Source organism: Corvus brachyrhynchos, unplaced genomic scaffold (genome assembly GCF_000691975.1).
Source record: "Corvus brachyrhynchos isolate BGI_N302 unplaced genomic scaffold, ASM69197v1 scaffold787, whole genome shotgun sequence".
NCBI classification, from domain to species: Eukaryota; Metazoa; Chordata; class Aves; order Passeriformes; family Corvidae; genus Corvus; species Corvus brachyrhynchos.
Window position 1 is genome coordinate 418,367 of NW_008239142.1, and position 11,612 is coordinate 429,978.

The 11,612-nt window shown below is 50.0% G+C and overlaps 1 protein-coding gene across 3 annotated transcripts in view; it reads left to right on the top strand.

Annotated features, from left to right (window-relative positions):
* Positions 1–4,390: 4,390 nt before the first annotated feature.
* ARNT (aryl hydrocarbon receptor nuclear translocator) overlaps positions 4,391–11,612 on the top strand; it is a 15,198-nt gene continuing 7,976 nt past the window's right edge. Inside the window, exons 1-9 of one of the 3 annotated variants that reach the window (XM_008638150.2) lie at positions 4,391–4,502; positions 5,629–5,673; positions 6,474–6,518; positions 7,399–7,443; positions 10,178–10,391; positions 10,608–10,821; positions 10,908–10,973; positions 11,103–11,202; positions 11,554–11,612. The exon at positions 11,554–11,612 is cut by the window's right edge and continues 3 nt beyond it. In XM_008638150.2, the coding sequence (XP_008636372.1) occupies positions 4,393–4,502; positions 5,629–5,673; positions 6,474–6,518; positions 7,399–7,443; positions 10,178–10,391; positions 10,608–10,821; positions 10,908–10,973; positions 11,103–11,202; positions 11,554–11,612 (898 nt within the window). In that variant the 5' untranslated portion in view covers positions 4,391–4,392. The remainder of the gene's footprint in view (positions 4,503–5,628; positions 5,674–6,473; positions 6,519–7,398; positions 7,444–10,177; positions 10,392–10,607; positions 10,822–10,907; positions 10,974–11,102; positions 11,203–11,553) is intronic. The other 2 variants (XM_008638151.2, XM_008638153.2) reach the window with 2 other exon arrangements.

Here is an 11,612-nt window from a genome sequence, read left to right on the forward strand (position 1 = left end):
GGCCTCAGGGGGCCTGGAAGTCTGCGGGCGATCCTCAGGAGCGGGGGCCGCTCTGAGAGGGACCCTGAGGGACCCCTGAAAGGCTGGAGCACCCTGGGAGGGGCTGAAGGAGCCCTGGAGGGGCGTGAGGGGCCTTGACAGGGGTGTGAGGGGCCGAGGGGCAGCTCTGGTGGGGGCCCTGTGGAGGAGGGAAATGAGATAGTGGGATGGGGGCACTCCTGAGGAGTCAGGGCTGTGTTACCTGGATTTGGGGTCCTGGTTGTGCCTGGAGAGCCGATGGTTCGAGGGGACATGGGGCCCGTGGAGCTGAGGGGGGGGGTCCCTGGGCTGGGTTTCCATCGTCGCTCGTTTGGGTTTGTTTTCCTTCTGTCGGTTTTCGCCCCTTTTTCAGCTGTGTTTCGCTGAGGTTTTCTTAATTGCCGACAAAAACTGCTGCAGTGGTTTGGAGGTTTTGCACAAATCTCTCTGTGAGCTCTGCTGAAGGCGGGGAGGGCTTGGAGCACAATGTTCCCCTCGGCTTTGGTTCCTCAGGTTGGTCCCCAGAGTCCACAGCTCCCTGTGCACAGGGAGCTGGTGAGCCCTGATTCTTGCCCAAAAAAAGCCTCAACTATGTAATTTTTATCCATTTTCTGGCTAAACTGCTCTGAAATGAGCTTGTATCCAGATTCACCCAGCAGCTGTGAAGTTGTAATGGATTTACAGCGCGGTGGCCGAGATCAGAATTCGGGCTTGGTTCGTGTTTTGGGGTTTTTTTTTTTAAGTCTTGGCTTGTGTTCTGTGGCTTGAGGGTCGTGGTGGCACGCTCAGGTTGATCCAGGGGCGTTCAGTGACACTGCTGAAGGATGATGAGGTTTTATTTTAATGTTATAGGAAGGTTTTGTGGCTTTTAACGGTGAGAAAACGCACTGGGGATTCAGAGAATCCAGTTTAGGAGGAAGGAAGATACTCGAGGGTTTAAACTGTATTTCCAAGCGTTTGTGGAAGTGGAGCCTCCAGAGTTCCGTGGGGTTTTTTGCGTAATAAGAAGGTTTTAAGTTCTGAAGGAAAAAGAGAAAGAATTTTCAACATCTGTGTTTAATATTTGTAATCGTGGGCAGAGTGACCGATATTCACTCAAGGCTTTTACACAGCGGGAGGGAAATACACAAACAGTAAACACGGAGATCATTAGGGAAATAAATCGTGAGGAATTCTCACAGATCATTGTGGGATAATAAGTGGGTCTTCTTTTCCTTGATGTTAAAAACCAGACTTCAGGGCTCCAGTGAATGCTGGGTAATGTCCCAAAATACCCAGAATGTCTTTGTTTCCACCCCTTAGCAATGGAAGAAACGTTCTTTTCGATGTTTTCTAGATAACTTCTATATTTCTCCTTGGAGAAGGTTCCCGTGGGGATGAAAGTGCTGAGCTGGCATTGCATGGGAAATTCAAACAAGCTAAAAACTTCCTACTTACTTAAAAAAAATCAATTTAATGGACCCCAGACACAGAAATTGAGATGTTTTGTAAATAAAAAGCCATAAAAGCAGGAATATCAAAGCCTTACAGTTGTGAGTGAAATGCAAATTAGTTTTAAGGGCTGGTTTATCTGCTCCCAAACCTGCTCCAAAGTTTTTTGGGGAGCTCACAAATGGGTAAATTTGAAGCAAATCTTGTGAGATTTGAACTCCAAACGTGAGCCTGGCACATAACCCCCTGCTAAAGCTTCAGCAGCAGAAAGTTTGGTACAATAAAAATGTATTTAAAAACTGCAGCAGCCCCTTCTCGTAAATCACAGCTGGGAATATTTGCTGTAATTTTATTTTGGAGCCTTTTTTTTTTTTTTCCCCCCCCTTTTGGGATGGCAGTGGTTGCAGCAGAAGAGCCTTTCCCAGGAGAGCAGGGCTGGGAGCCTGGAGCAGTTGTGAGGGATGGGTTGGGATTTACATTCTGTTACAAACATTGCTCTGCTCTGTCTCTTCTGGCCTTAATTAGATCCAACACATGGGGTAGGCAAGCAGGGATTGGTTCTGGGAAGGGCTGGGACACAGACCCAGCCAGGATGTTGGAAACCCACCTGGTTTGGTTCCTCAGGTTGGTCCCCAGAGTCCACAGCTCCCTGTGCACAGGGAGCTGGGAGCTGGTGAGCCCTGATTCTTGCCCCAAAAAAGCCTCAACTATGTAATTTTTATCCATTTTCTGGCTAAACTGCTCTGAAATGAGCTTGTATCCAGATTAACCCAGCAGCTGTGAAGTCGTAATGGATTTACAGCACGGTGGCTGAGATCAGAATTCGGGCTTGGTTCGTGTTTTGGGGTTTTTTTTTTAAAGTCTTGGCTTGTGTTCTGTGGCTGGACACCTCCAGGAATGGTGACTCCAGCACTGCCCCGCCTGGCTCCAGCCTCCTTCCTTCCAGGGAGTCCTAAGGAGTGAAAACTCCGCCGTGTGCTCCAGGAATTCCCACTCGCCTCGGTGTAATGGGGCTGGGGAGAACACGGATGTTTGCAAAGAATCTTTGTGTTCCTTTGCCATTCCCAGAAATTCCAAAGGGTGGAAAAGCCAGACCTCTCCCCATGCCATCTCCCTGCCCGTGTTGTCCCTGGTTTTTGGGAGGGTGTAGCAGAGAGGCCGTGGCCACCCCGACGTTCCCTGCAGAGCGGTGCCAGCTCCCGGTGCCGAACCTCAGGGCCTTTCCTGGGCTTCCACTTGAGCTGCGAGAGGGAAACGTTTCCCAGTGGGAAGCAGGTTCCTCATGGGACGCTGATCCCTGTGTTGGACTCCCCTGGGAAATCCCAAAGGCTTGGGAAGAAGCAGCAGTTCCCTCTGGCCCCCTCAGCCCCGTGTCAGAGTTGGGTCCGGAGAGCAGCTCCGTGTCACTTCCTTCCCCTGCCCAGGGCGGAAATTCCTTCCCCTCCATAAAGGGATTATCCACTGTGCTCCAGGAACTTTGTTTCTGTTCCCACCATGTTCAGATACAGCTGGGGAAAAGGAGGAACCCTCCTGACCTGCTTTATTCCCACTTGAAACTTGGTTTTGTTAAACAAAATCCTTGGGTGTCACCTTGGGGCTTCACTTGGGAATAAGGGATGGGGCACGGCAGCATCCCCTCCATAAAGGGATTATACACTGTGCTCCAGGAACTTTGTTTCTGTTCCCACCATGTTCAGATACAGCTGGGGAAAAGGAGGAACCCTCCTGACCTGCTTTATTCCCACTTGAGACTTCGTTTCGTTAAACAAAATCCTTGGGTGTCACCTTGGGGCTTCATTTGGGAATAAGGGATGGGGCACGGCCGCATCTGGGTGATCCAAAGTCAAGCAGAAAGATGGAGAAGGGTTCCCACCTCTGAATTTTTGTTCTCCAGATGTATTTTTGAGTTCCAGGGGACCCTGGTGTTTCGTTGCTGGAGCTGGTGTTGGATGGGCTGTGCTCGCTCCCGCTGTTGGTTGGGGTTGTTGTTGTTGTTGGCTCCTTCAGCTGCCAAGCCTCGAGCTGGATGCTTATTCCATACTGTAGTCACCCCTGGGAAATACTATGGATTGGCAAGGAAAAAGCTTCCTCAGCAGCGCCAGCTCTTGGAGGAAAACAAACCAGGCAGGCAGAGAGGCTGGGAACGTTAATGTGGTAAAATACGTTTAATTTTGGAAGAAATAGCAGAAATTTGGGAGCGTGTTTGCCGTGAGGTGCAGGCACACCACGGAGGTGATTGTACAGCTCCACTTTTAGCTGCAGACCCCGTTACCGGTGCTCCTGAACAACCAGGATCAGGGGAAAATACAGGAAAACGGAATCCTGGAATCACAAGATGGTTTGGGGTGGAAGGGACCGGAGAGATCGCCTGGACCATGGCTGGGACACCTCGCACTCGTCCAGGGTGCTCCAAGCACCTGTGGAAGAGCACAGGCACGCCAGTAATGGTGCCAGTGGTGCCCACTGGTCTGTACTGGTGAAGACCAGAAGCGATCAGCTGAACAATGATGGGTTTTGAGGTGCTTTAGGAGCGTTTTGGTTCATTCTTTGTCTCAGATTGAGAAACGAACCCTCTGCAAGTTGGTGTCATCGGGGAAACTCGCGGCTCTGCTCCTCCTCCCTCCTTCATCGTGCAGCCTCAGCTCCTTCCCTGCTCCCACCAGGCTCCTCCTCTTTCCAAAAAAGAGACCACATCTTTTAATTTGGCAGCCTCAGCTCTCCAGCTGAGGAAGCAGCGTGTGCTCCGCGCTGGGAACGGCCCCTCGGTGCAGCAGATGAAAGGACACAAACACACACTGCCCCAGATCCAGCCCCAGCAGCTGCTGACACACAACTGCTTCTACTGGAGAATATTCCACTGAACCTCAGCAGCTTGGACCTTCATACTGGTTGATTTTTGATTTCCCTGATTATTTTTTTTTCCCCCCCTGCTCCTGTTTAGAAATGGCATCCGATGTTTCCTCGCTGGGTGCAGCCGTCGGCTCCGGGAACTCCGGATCGGGAGCCCAGGCTGGAGGAGCCGTCGCTCAGAGGCCCAGCAAGAGACGGCCTGGGTGAGTGTGTGCTGGGGCTGTGCTCTCTGGGGAAGGGCTGTGGGAAAGGGCCTTTTTGGGGAAGTTTTGTTCTCCAGAAAGAGCCGTCAGCCTCGGGAGGGGGAACTGTGGCCACTTCGGAGAAGTTTCCTCGTTCCTTCAGGTGGGCTCTGCCCAGTCCTTTCCCTTTGTGGTGGTGTCTTCGTGCCAGCTGCACCCCTTAAAGAGGGGGTTAAGTGATGTGTTCAGAGGGGATTAAAAGCTTTGCACCTCAGAGAAGGAGCAAATGCACACCAAGGGATTGAGAGTGAGACCTGGGGGAACAGAGAAATCTGGATTTTGGGGCCTTACTCCAACCTTTGCAGCTGTGCCGTCCCTGGGAGGGGTGGGGGGAAAGCCACAATGTGCTCGTGGGAGGCTTTTTGTTTGCTAAAAATGCCTTTGTCAATTCAAAGGGAGTTGAGTGGCTGTTCCCAGATTTCTGGCACGAGAAATCGCCTCGTAATTTTCAAGCAAACTGAAATCTGTCCCTGTGCTCCTCCCAGTCCCTCAAACTCTTTCCTTCAGCCCCATTTGCTGATGCTCCCACTCCCCTGCAGCTCCTCCCACGCCTCCTGCTCCGCTGCATCCACGGCTTTCCATCCCAAAAGGAAAAGTGAAAAGTCTTTCCTCTGTCCTCCCACTTGAGGTGGGGTTTTGGTCCTGTGTGAGCAGACACTGCACAAACTGAACTTGAACTCCAGGAATTCATAACAACTCCAGATTTTACCCTCCTCTTTTTTTTTTTTAATTTTTTATTTTAAATGCACCCAATCCAGCCTTTTGAGCTGGGAATGCTCTGTTTGTAGGCTCTTGGTGGTCCCTGGTTCTCCAGGCTTTTGGAATGGAAGGTTGGGATGCAGTGGATGCTCCAAGTGGATTTTCTTCCTTTGGAACTGTTTTTCCTTGCTCTGTTCCTGATTAGACACCTAAAAAAAAAGCCCCTTCCCAAACTTTGAGGGTTGTTTCACATTAGGATCACTTAATTGCATTGGGATGACTTAATTTTTCCTTTCAGGAATCATCTGCATCCATGGGGACAGAGAGAAAAGTAATTTAAAGGAGAAACCACTTGGTTAATAATGATCTTTTTTTTCCTCTTTTTCAGGCTCGATTTTGATGATGATGGAGAAGGGAACAGTAAATTCCTCAGGTGAGGGAGAACGTGGCATCCAGAAGTTTCTGTCCTATGGTTTAGGGGGGGGTGTGTGTGTGTGTTTTCCCTGGAGCAGGATCTTTCTGCTCCTGTGGCTTTTCCTCTCTGGAAGCAGAGGGAATTGCTCCAGTTCCTTAAACTCTTCCCTTTCTCCCAGTCAGCAATATTCCTTCATCTCTGTGGCTTTTATCACTGCCTCAGACATTGTTAATTAATGCTCATCTGTTGTAAGGATGCTTCAGTTGCAGAGACATCCTTATTCCCGAGGAGTTGGCGAGGCTGCAAGGATCTCCTCGTGATCCATATGGAGCACAGAAGAGTTGGAATATCTTGTGTCATTTATTTGTAGCCCCATTACCCAGTTTAGGATTGAATAACTCCAGTGATACTGGAATTCCCTGTGTTTAAGGATGGCCGTGGAATGGTTTTGGGATGATGAATGTAGGATTTTACCTGGAGAAACCCTTGGATGAAGGTCCTGATTTGGGGCTACCTTTACCTTCCAAGTACAAAATTCCATCTATTTCTTGGTGTGGCATTAAATTGAGTGTGATCCCACCATCCTTGGTTGGAATGTGATTATGGAAAACCCCGTGGAGGTGATGCCAGTAGTTCAGCCACAGTGTTTGGGGTGCTCAGTGAATTGTCCTGCACTGTCCATCCACAGCCAAGTTGGTCTTTTTAACCCCAGGCATTTGGGGTTTTTTTTGTGGTGGGAGTCATTAAACCACCTTTTCTCTATGCTTTTTTGAGAAAAAAGGAAGTGTAAACACTTTAACCTCTCCCTCTTCTCCTAGATGTGATGACGACCCGATGCCAAACGATAAAGAGAGATTTGCCAGGTAAGAATTGGATGATTTTAAAGCTTTTTGTGCTGAAAAACCTTCTCAGCACCCTTCTCACAAGCAGTTCAACCATCTCTCTTTGAAGGTGCTCCAAGGCATCCACACACATTCCTTGATGGTTTTTGGACCAGTTCATTGAGTGTGACGATGACATTCCTCTTTTTCACCATTCCTTTCAGCTCCTGGACTCTCAATTCTTTTCTCCTGCGCAAGAAACTTGCAGAGATAAAAGTTTCCTGCTTCGTAGAAGTTTCCCTTGACCAGGGTTTCTTGGCACACGTTGTGATTCCCCAGAAGCTCTACAAATTGAGGGGTTTCTGGACATTACAGGGAATACTTTGATCACTTTTTTTGGTGTCTGACAGTACCTCTGAGTGTTGGGACTGAGCCCATGGTATTTTTACAGCTGTTTGAAGCTCTGTTCCCTTCTCTGGACACTCTCCAGCCCATCAATGTCCCTCTTGCCACGAGGAGCCCAAAATTGTCCCCAGGATTTGGGGGGGTCACTGTCCTGCTGTTACCTGCCAAAGGGAATTCCAAGCTGGGATTTTTAAAGTGGTTCGAGTCGTTCTGAAGTCAAGCAAATCAGAAATATGTTACGACTAGCAGAATACTTCTAATATTAGAAAGAAGCAAATTAGAACTAGGTCAACAGCCTCAGAAAATGTCTTAAAACTCCCAACACATCAGGCACCAATTTAATGTGGAAAGTTGCAAACTAATGACTTGTTTTATCTTATGGAATTGTTCCTCTGCAGAGCAGACCTGTCCCTAGGCTGGGTTTCCTAGTCCATCTTTTCCATTTTTTAATTTTTTTTTTCCATTTCTTTCAACTTTTTTTTCCATTTTTAGCTTAGCTGGCTAATTTTATTTTTAGGTCTGATGATGAGCAGAGTTCAGCGGATAAGGAGAGACTTGCCAGGTAGGAGAATGGAGATTTCAAGCATGGACAAGCAGAGTTTTTCCTTTCCTTTATGTTTCTCTAGGCATCCCTTCTCTTTTTTTTTTTTGTTCTTTTCCCCCCTCCTTCCCTCATCTGCTGCAGAGGATTTAACAGACTCCTGGAAATTGCTGTGGAATTGGGATTAGGAGAGGAAAGGCACTGAGGAAAGGCACATCTCATCCTTGGAAGAACATTTTTAGGGAATACATGAGAGGATTTATTTGCCAAAAGCCACAGGGTTGGCCTCCTGCTTTCACCTGTAGCTTTGCTAACCTGTGCTTAAATACAGTTCCTCTTGTCCTGCTTTGAGGTTCCAGGTTGTCCCTCTGGGAAGGTTTTGTGCCCTGGGAATGCTGTTGGACTCTCAGAATGGGCAGGAAAAGGTGTTTTAGCTCAGGTGTTTTCCTTCCAGGAAAGGTGGTGTCACTGGAAACAGGATTGAATTCTTTCCCCCCGAGTTTCTGTTAGTAATTAATGAGAGATGTGCCTGAAACCACCAGAACAGTCACCTGGAATGCTGCACCAGGAATCCAGGAATGGGCCCTGAGGATACCTGTGCCCCCTGTGCAGCAGCCTTAACACCCGTGCACGCCTGCCCTTCATTTTCCACTTAACCCAGTTTTGGGCAGTTTTGTCTTTAAACCCAAACCTGACCCCCAAAGTGCCTTTGCTGACTGCACTGAGCTGTGTTTAAATGTTTGAGGAGATCAGGAAGACACAGAGGTGAGGCCTGGGAATACAGGGAACAGCAAAGCCTTCCAAGGGTTTGTTCCCAGGAGCTTGTATAAAAAAACATTTCGGAGAACCCTGGAGTGGTTTGGGGTTGGAAGGGACCTTAGAGCTCATTTATTCATGGCAGGGACACCTTCCACTGTCCCAGGCTGCTCCAAGCCCCATCCAATCCAGCCTTGGACACTTCCAGGGATCCAGGGGCAGCCACAGTTTCTCTCAGTGCCGGGGTCTCAGCACTTTCACAGGGAGCAATTCCTTCCCCAAATCCCACATCACTGCCCTGTGTCAGTGGAAAGCCATTCCCCTTTGTTCTGTCCCTCCAGGCCCTTGTCCAAAGTCCCTCTCCAGCTCTCTTGGAGCCCCTTTATGCTCTGGAAAATTCTGGGATTTTCTGTCCCAGGACGGACAATCCCAGTTCTCCCATCCTTTCCTCATGGCAGAGTGACAGTGGGGCAAGTGAAATGTCTGCTGGTGCCCCAGTAGCTTTTGTAGATGAAAGAACTTTGTTTTTCACACCTGAGCTTGTGAGTTTAGAGAAGCTGCCAGACTCAAAGGTGAGGTCACTGAATGTCTGCACACACCTCGGAGCGATAAATGCTCCATTTCTGTGCTTCTCCCGTTCACTCACCTGCCTGTCCTCGCTCCTTCCAACACTTCCACCTCATCTCACTTCCCACCCTGTGCTTCCTTGCACCTGATCCATCCTTCCTGTATAGGAAACCTGGCTTTTAAGCTCTTGTTTTGGAAAACCCACCTTAGGAACCCAGTTAAATTACACATCCTGGATAAAAGAACCAAGATCTGCTCTGTGGGACTGATGGGCGCTGTGCCCCGTGAGCCAAAGGGGTGCCAAGAGCCTCTTGGAGGCTACAGTGCCTCTTGAGAGGTTGGTGCCACCACCCGGGTGTTGCGTGGTCCTGGTGTGTGCCCAGGTTGGTTGGCCTTGATGGTCTGTGCAGAAATGAGGTGTAACCTGCTGGGACAGTGCAGAAAGGGCTGCTGGTGTCGCTGACAAAGCACTGCCAGCTGCCACCCAGCTACCTGAGCTCACTCAGAATCCTGCAGTGGCTGTGGTTGGAAGGAGCCTTCGAGCTCATCCAGTCCCACTGATGCCATGAAGAGTTTTTGCCGTTTCTTTTATACCCCTGTTGTACCTTTTTTACAACTTCTGTATTCTCAGTGCTTTTTGGACTTGTTGGTCAAGCTGAGAGACTCAACATTTTAGAGGTTTCGTAGTTAGGGATCAGTGTGCCCCAGACCCCAAGGTCCTTTCCAGAACACCTTCTGTAAACGAAGATAGAACCATCCAGGAGAAGGCTCCTTGGGGAGGGGAGCTCACTCGAGCCTCTCATTAGGGAATCTTTGATAGATCTGCTAATTAGTAACACCTAGAATGCGATAGCAGATCTTTTGGGGTGTTCACTGTGGTGTGCATTGGGGTGCATATGACCTGGATGTGGTGCACCTAAGGATCCTTGAAATAAATCCCAAGGTAAAATCCCTTTTCCCCTTCTAACCGTGTATGACTCTTGATTTTAAGACCAGGAAGAGGCATCACCACATCTCCCACTAGCCCAGGTTGCCCAGAAGAGCAGGTGCCCAAGTTTTAGCTGCAGACCTGGTGGGTCTGATGGTGCAGGGGATCTCACCCACCCTCGGATGGACGGTGTTGAGGTCACCTGCAGCGAAGTGACCCTGCTTTGGGAAGCAGAGGAGCAATTCCTTTGTAGTGGATGGGGGAAGGTTTGCCCAGCTCCAGGGAGTCGCTGTGACTTCGAGCAAGGTCCAGGTGTAGCCTCTCCTCCCTTGCCCCCGTGTCCACGTTCCCTGTGCACGCCCAGCATGTGAGGCTTGACTCCTAATCCTGATGGCCCCGATGCATCTCTGTGTGTCACTGACGTGGGGGACACGGCCCAGCCTCCCACCCACCCCTGCCCGGTAACTTCACCTTCCTCCTTTTCTCCTCCTCGACCTCTGGCAGGGAGAACCACAGCGAGATCGAGCGGAGGAGGAGGAACAAGATGACCGCCTACATCACGGAGCTGTCGGACATGGTGCCCACGTGCAGCGCCCTGGCCCGCAAGCCGGACAAGCTGACCATCCTGCGCATGGCCGTGTCCCACATGAAGTCCCTGCGTGGCACCGGCAACACCTCCACGGACGGCACCTACAAACCCTCCTTTCTCACCGACCAGGTCTCTGCCCATATCAAAAGTGCCTCTTCCTGTTTTTATTCAAGTCCTGGAAGGCCACAGCGAGGTCTCCCTGAAGCCTTCTGATCTTGGCCTGATGCTGCTTGGTGGGAATTACAGCAATCAGCGGGGAAAATTAAACGATGGGTGGGGTGAAATAATCCAAAACCCGAGAGTGTATTTTGGCCGTGGAGCTGAGAGCTGTCTGTGTGCATGCAGGAACTCAAACACCTGATCCTGGAGGCAGCTGATGGCTTCCTGTTCATCGTGTCCTGCGAGACGGGGCGCGTGGTCTACGTGTCCGACTCGGTGACGCCGGTGCTGAACCAGCCGCAGTCCGAGTGGTTCGGCAGCACCTTGTACGAGCAGGTGCACCCCGACGACGTGGGCAAGCTGCGGGAGCAGCTCTCCACCTCCGAGAACGCCCTCACAGGTACAGCGACCCGGGGAGCTCGGCCAGGAGGGGCTGGCAGGTGGGAGAACCTGCGGAGGACTCGGATTAAACCCTTCCCTTTGTAGAGGGAACCAAGCCCTGGTGCCTTTCTACCAAGGATGCTGCAGCCCCCCCTGAGAATGCATCTAAAGGTACCACCGGTGACACTCGTGTCCTGCCAGTTCCCAGTACGTTACCTGGTGCCACACCTGTCTTGTTGGAAGGATTCCCAGTGCAGCAGCATCTCCTTTTTCTTCCTTTTTATTTTTTTTTGTTTTTAGGTCGTATCCTCGATTTGAAGACGGGGACTGTGAAGAAGGAAGGGCAGCAGTCCATGAGGATGTGCATGGGCTCCCGGAGATCTTTCATCTGCCGAATGAGGTAGGAAGGAATTCCTTGGGGAAATCTCTGAGCCTAAAGCTCACCTTACTCCCTAACCCTGGCCCCTCCATGCTTTTATTTCAGCTTTTTTTTTTGGGCTCGTTTTGATGTAGACATGGTAGAACATGGCTGAGCTTTCCCTCCAGTCAAGTTTTTGAGATGTTTATTTGCCCTGTTGTTGTACAAGATCCATTTTAAAGTAACAAACCAGTTTTAACCCCAAGTATCACCTCCTTTGACTTCCGCAGAATGAGGGCTTTTGCGTGATGGAAATTCCTCTTATTCTTAAAATAATCCAGATTATTTTCACGTCGATCAAGAAAGATCAAATCCTTTCTAACCCTGCTGCAGGTGTGGCAACAGCTCCGTGGATCCGGTCGCTGTCAATCGTCTCAGCTTCATGAGGAATC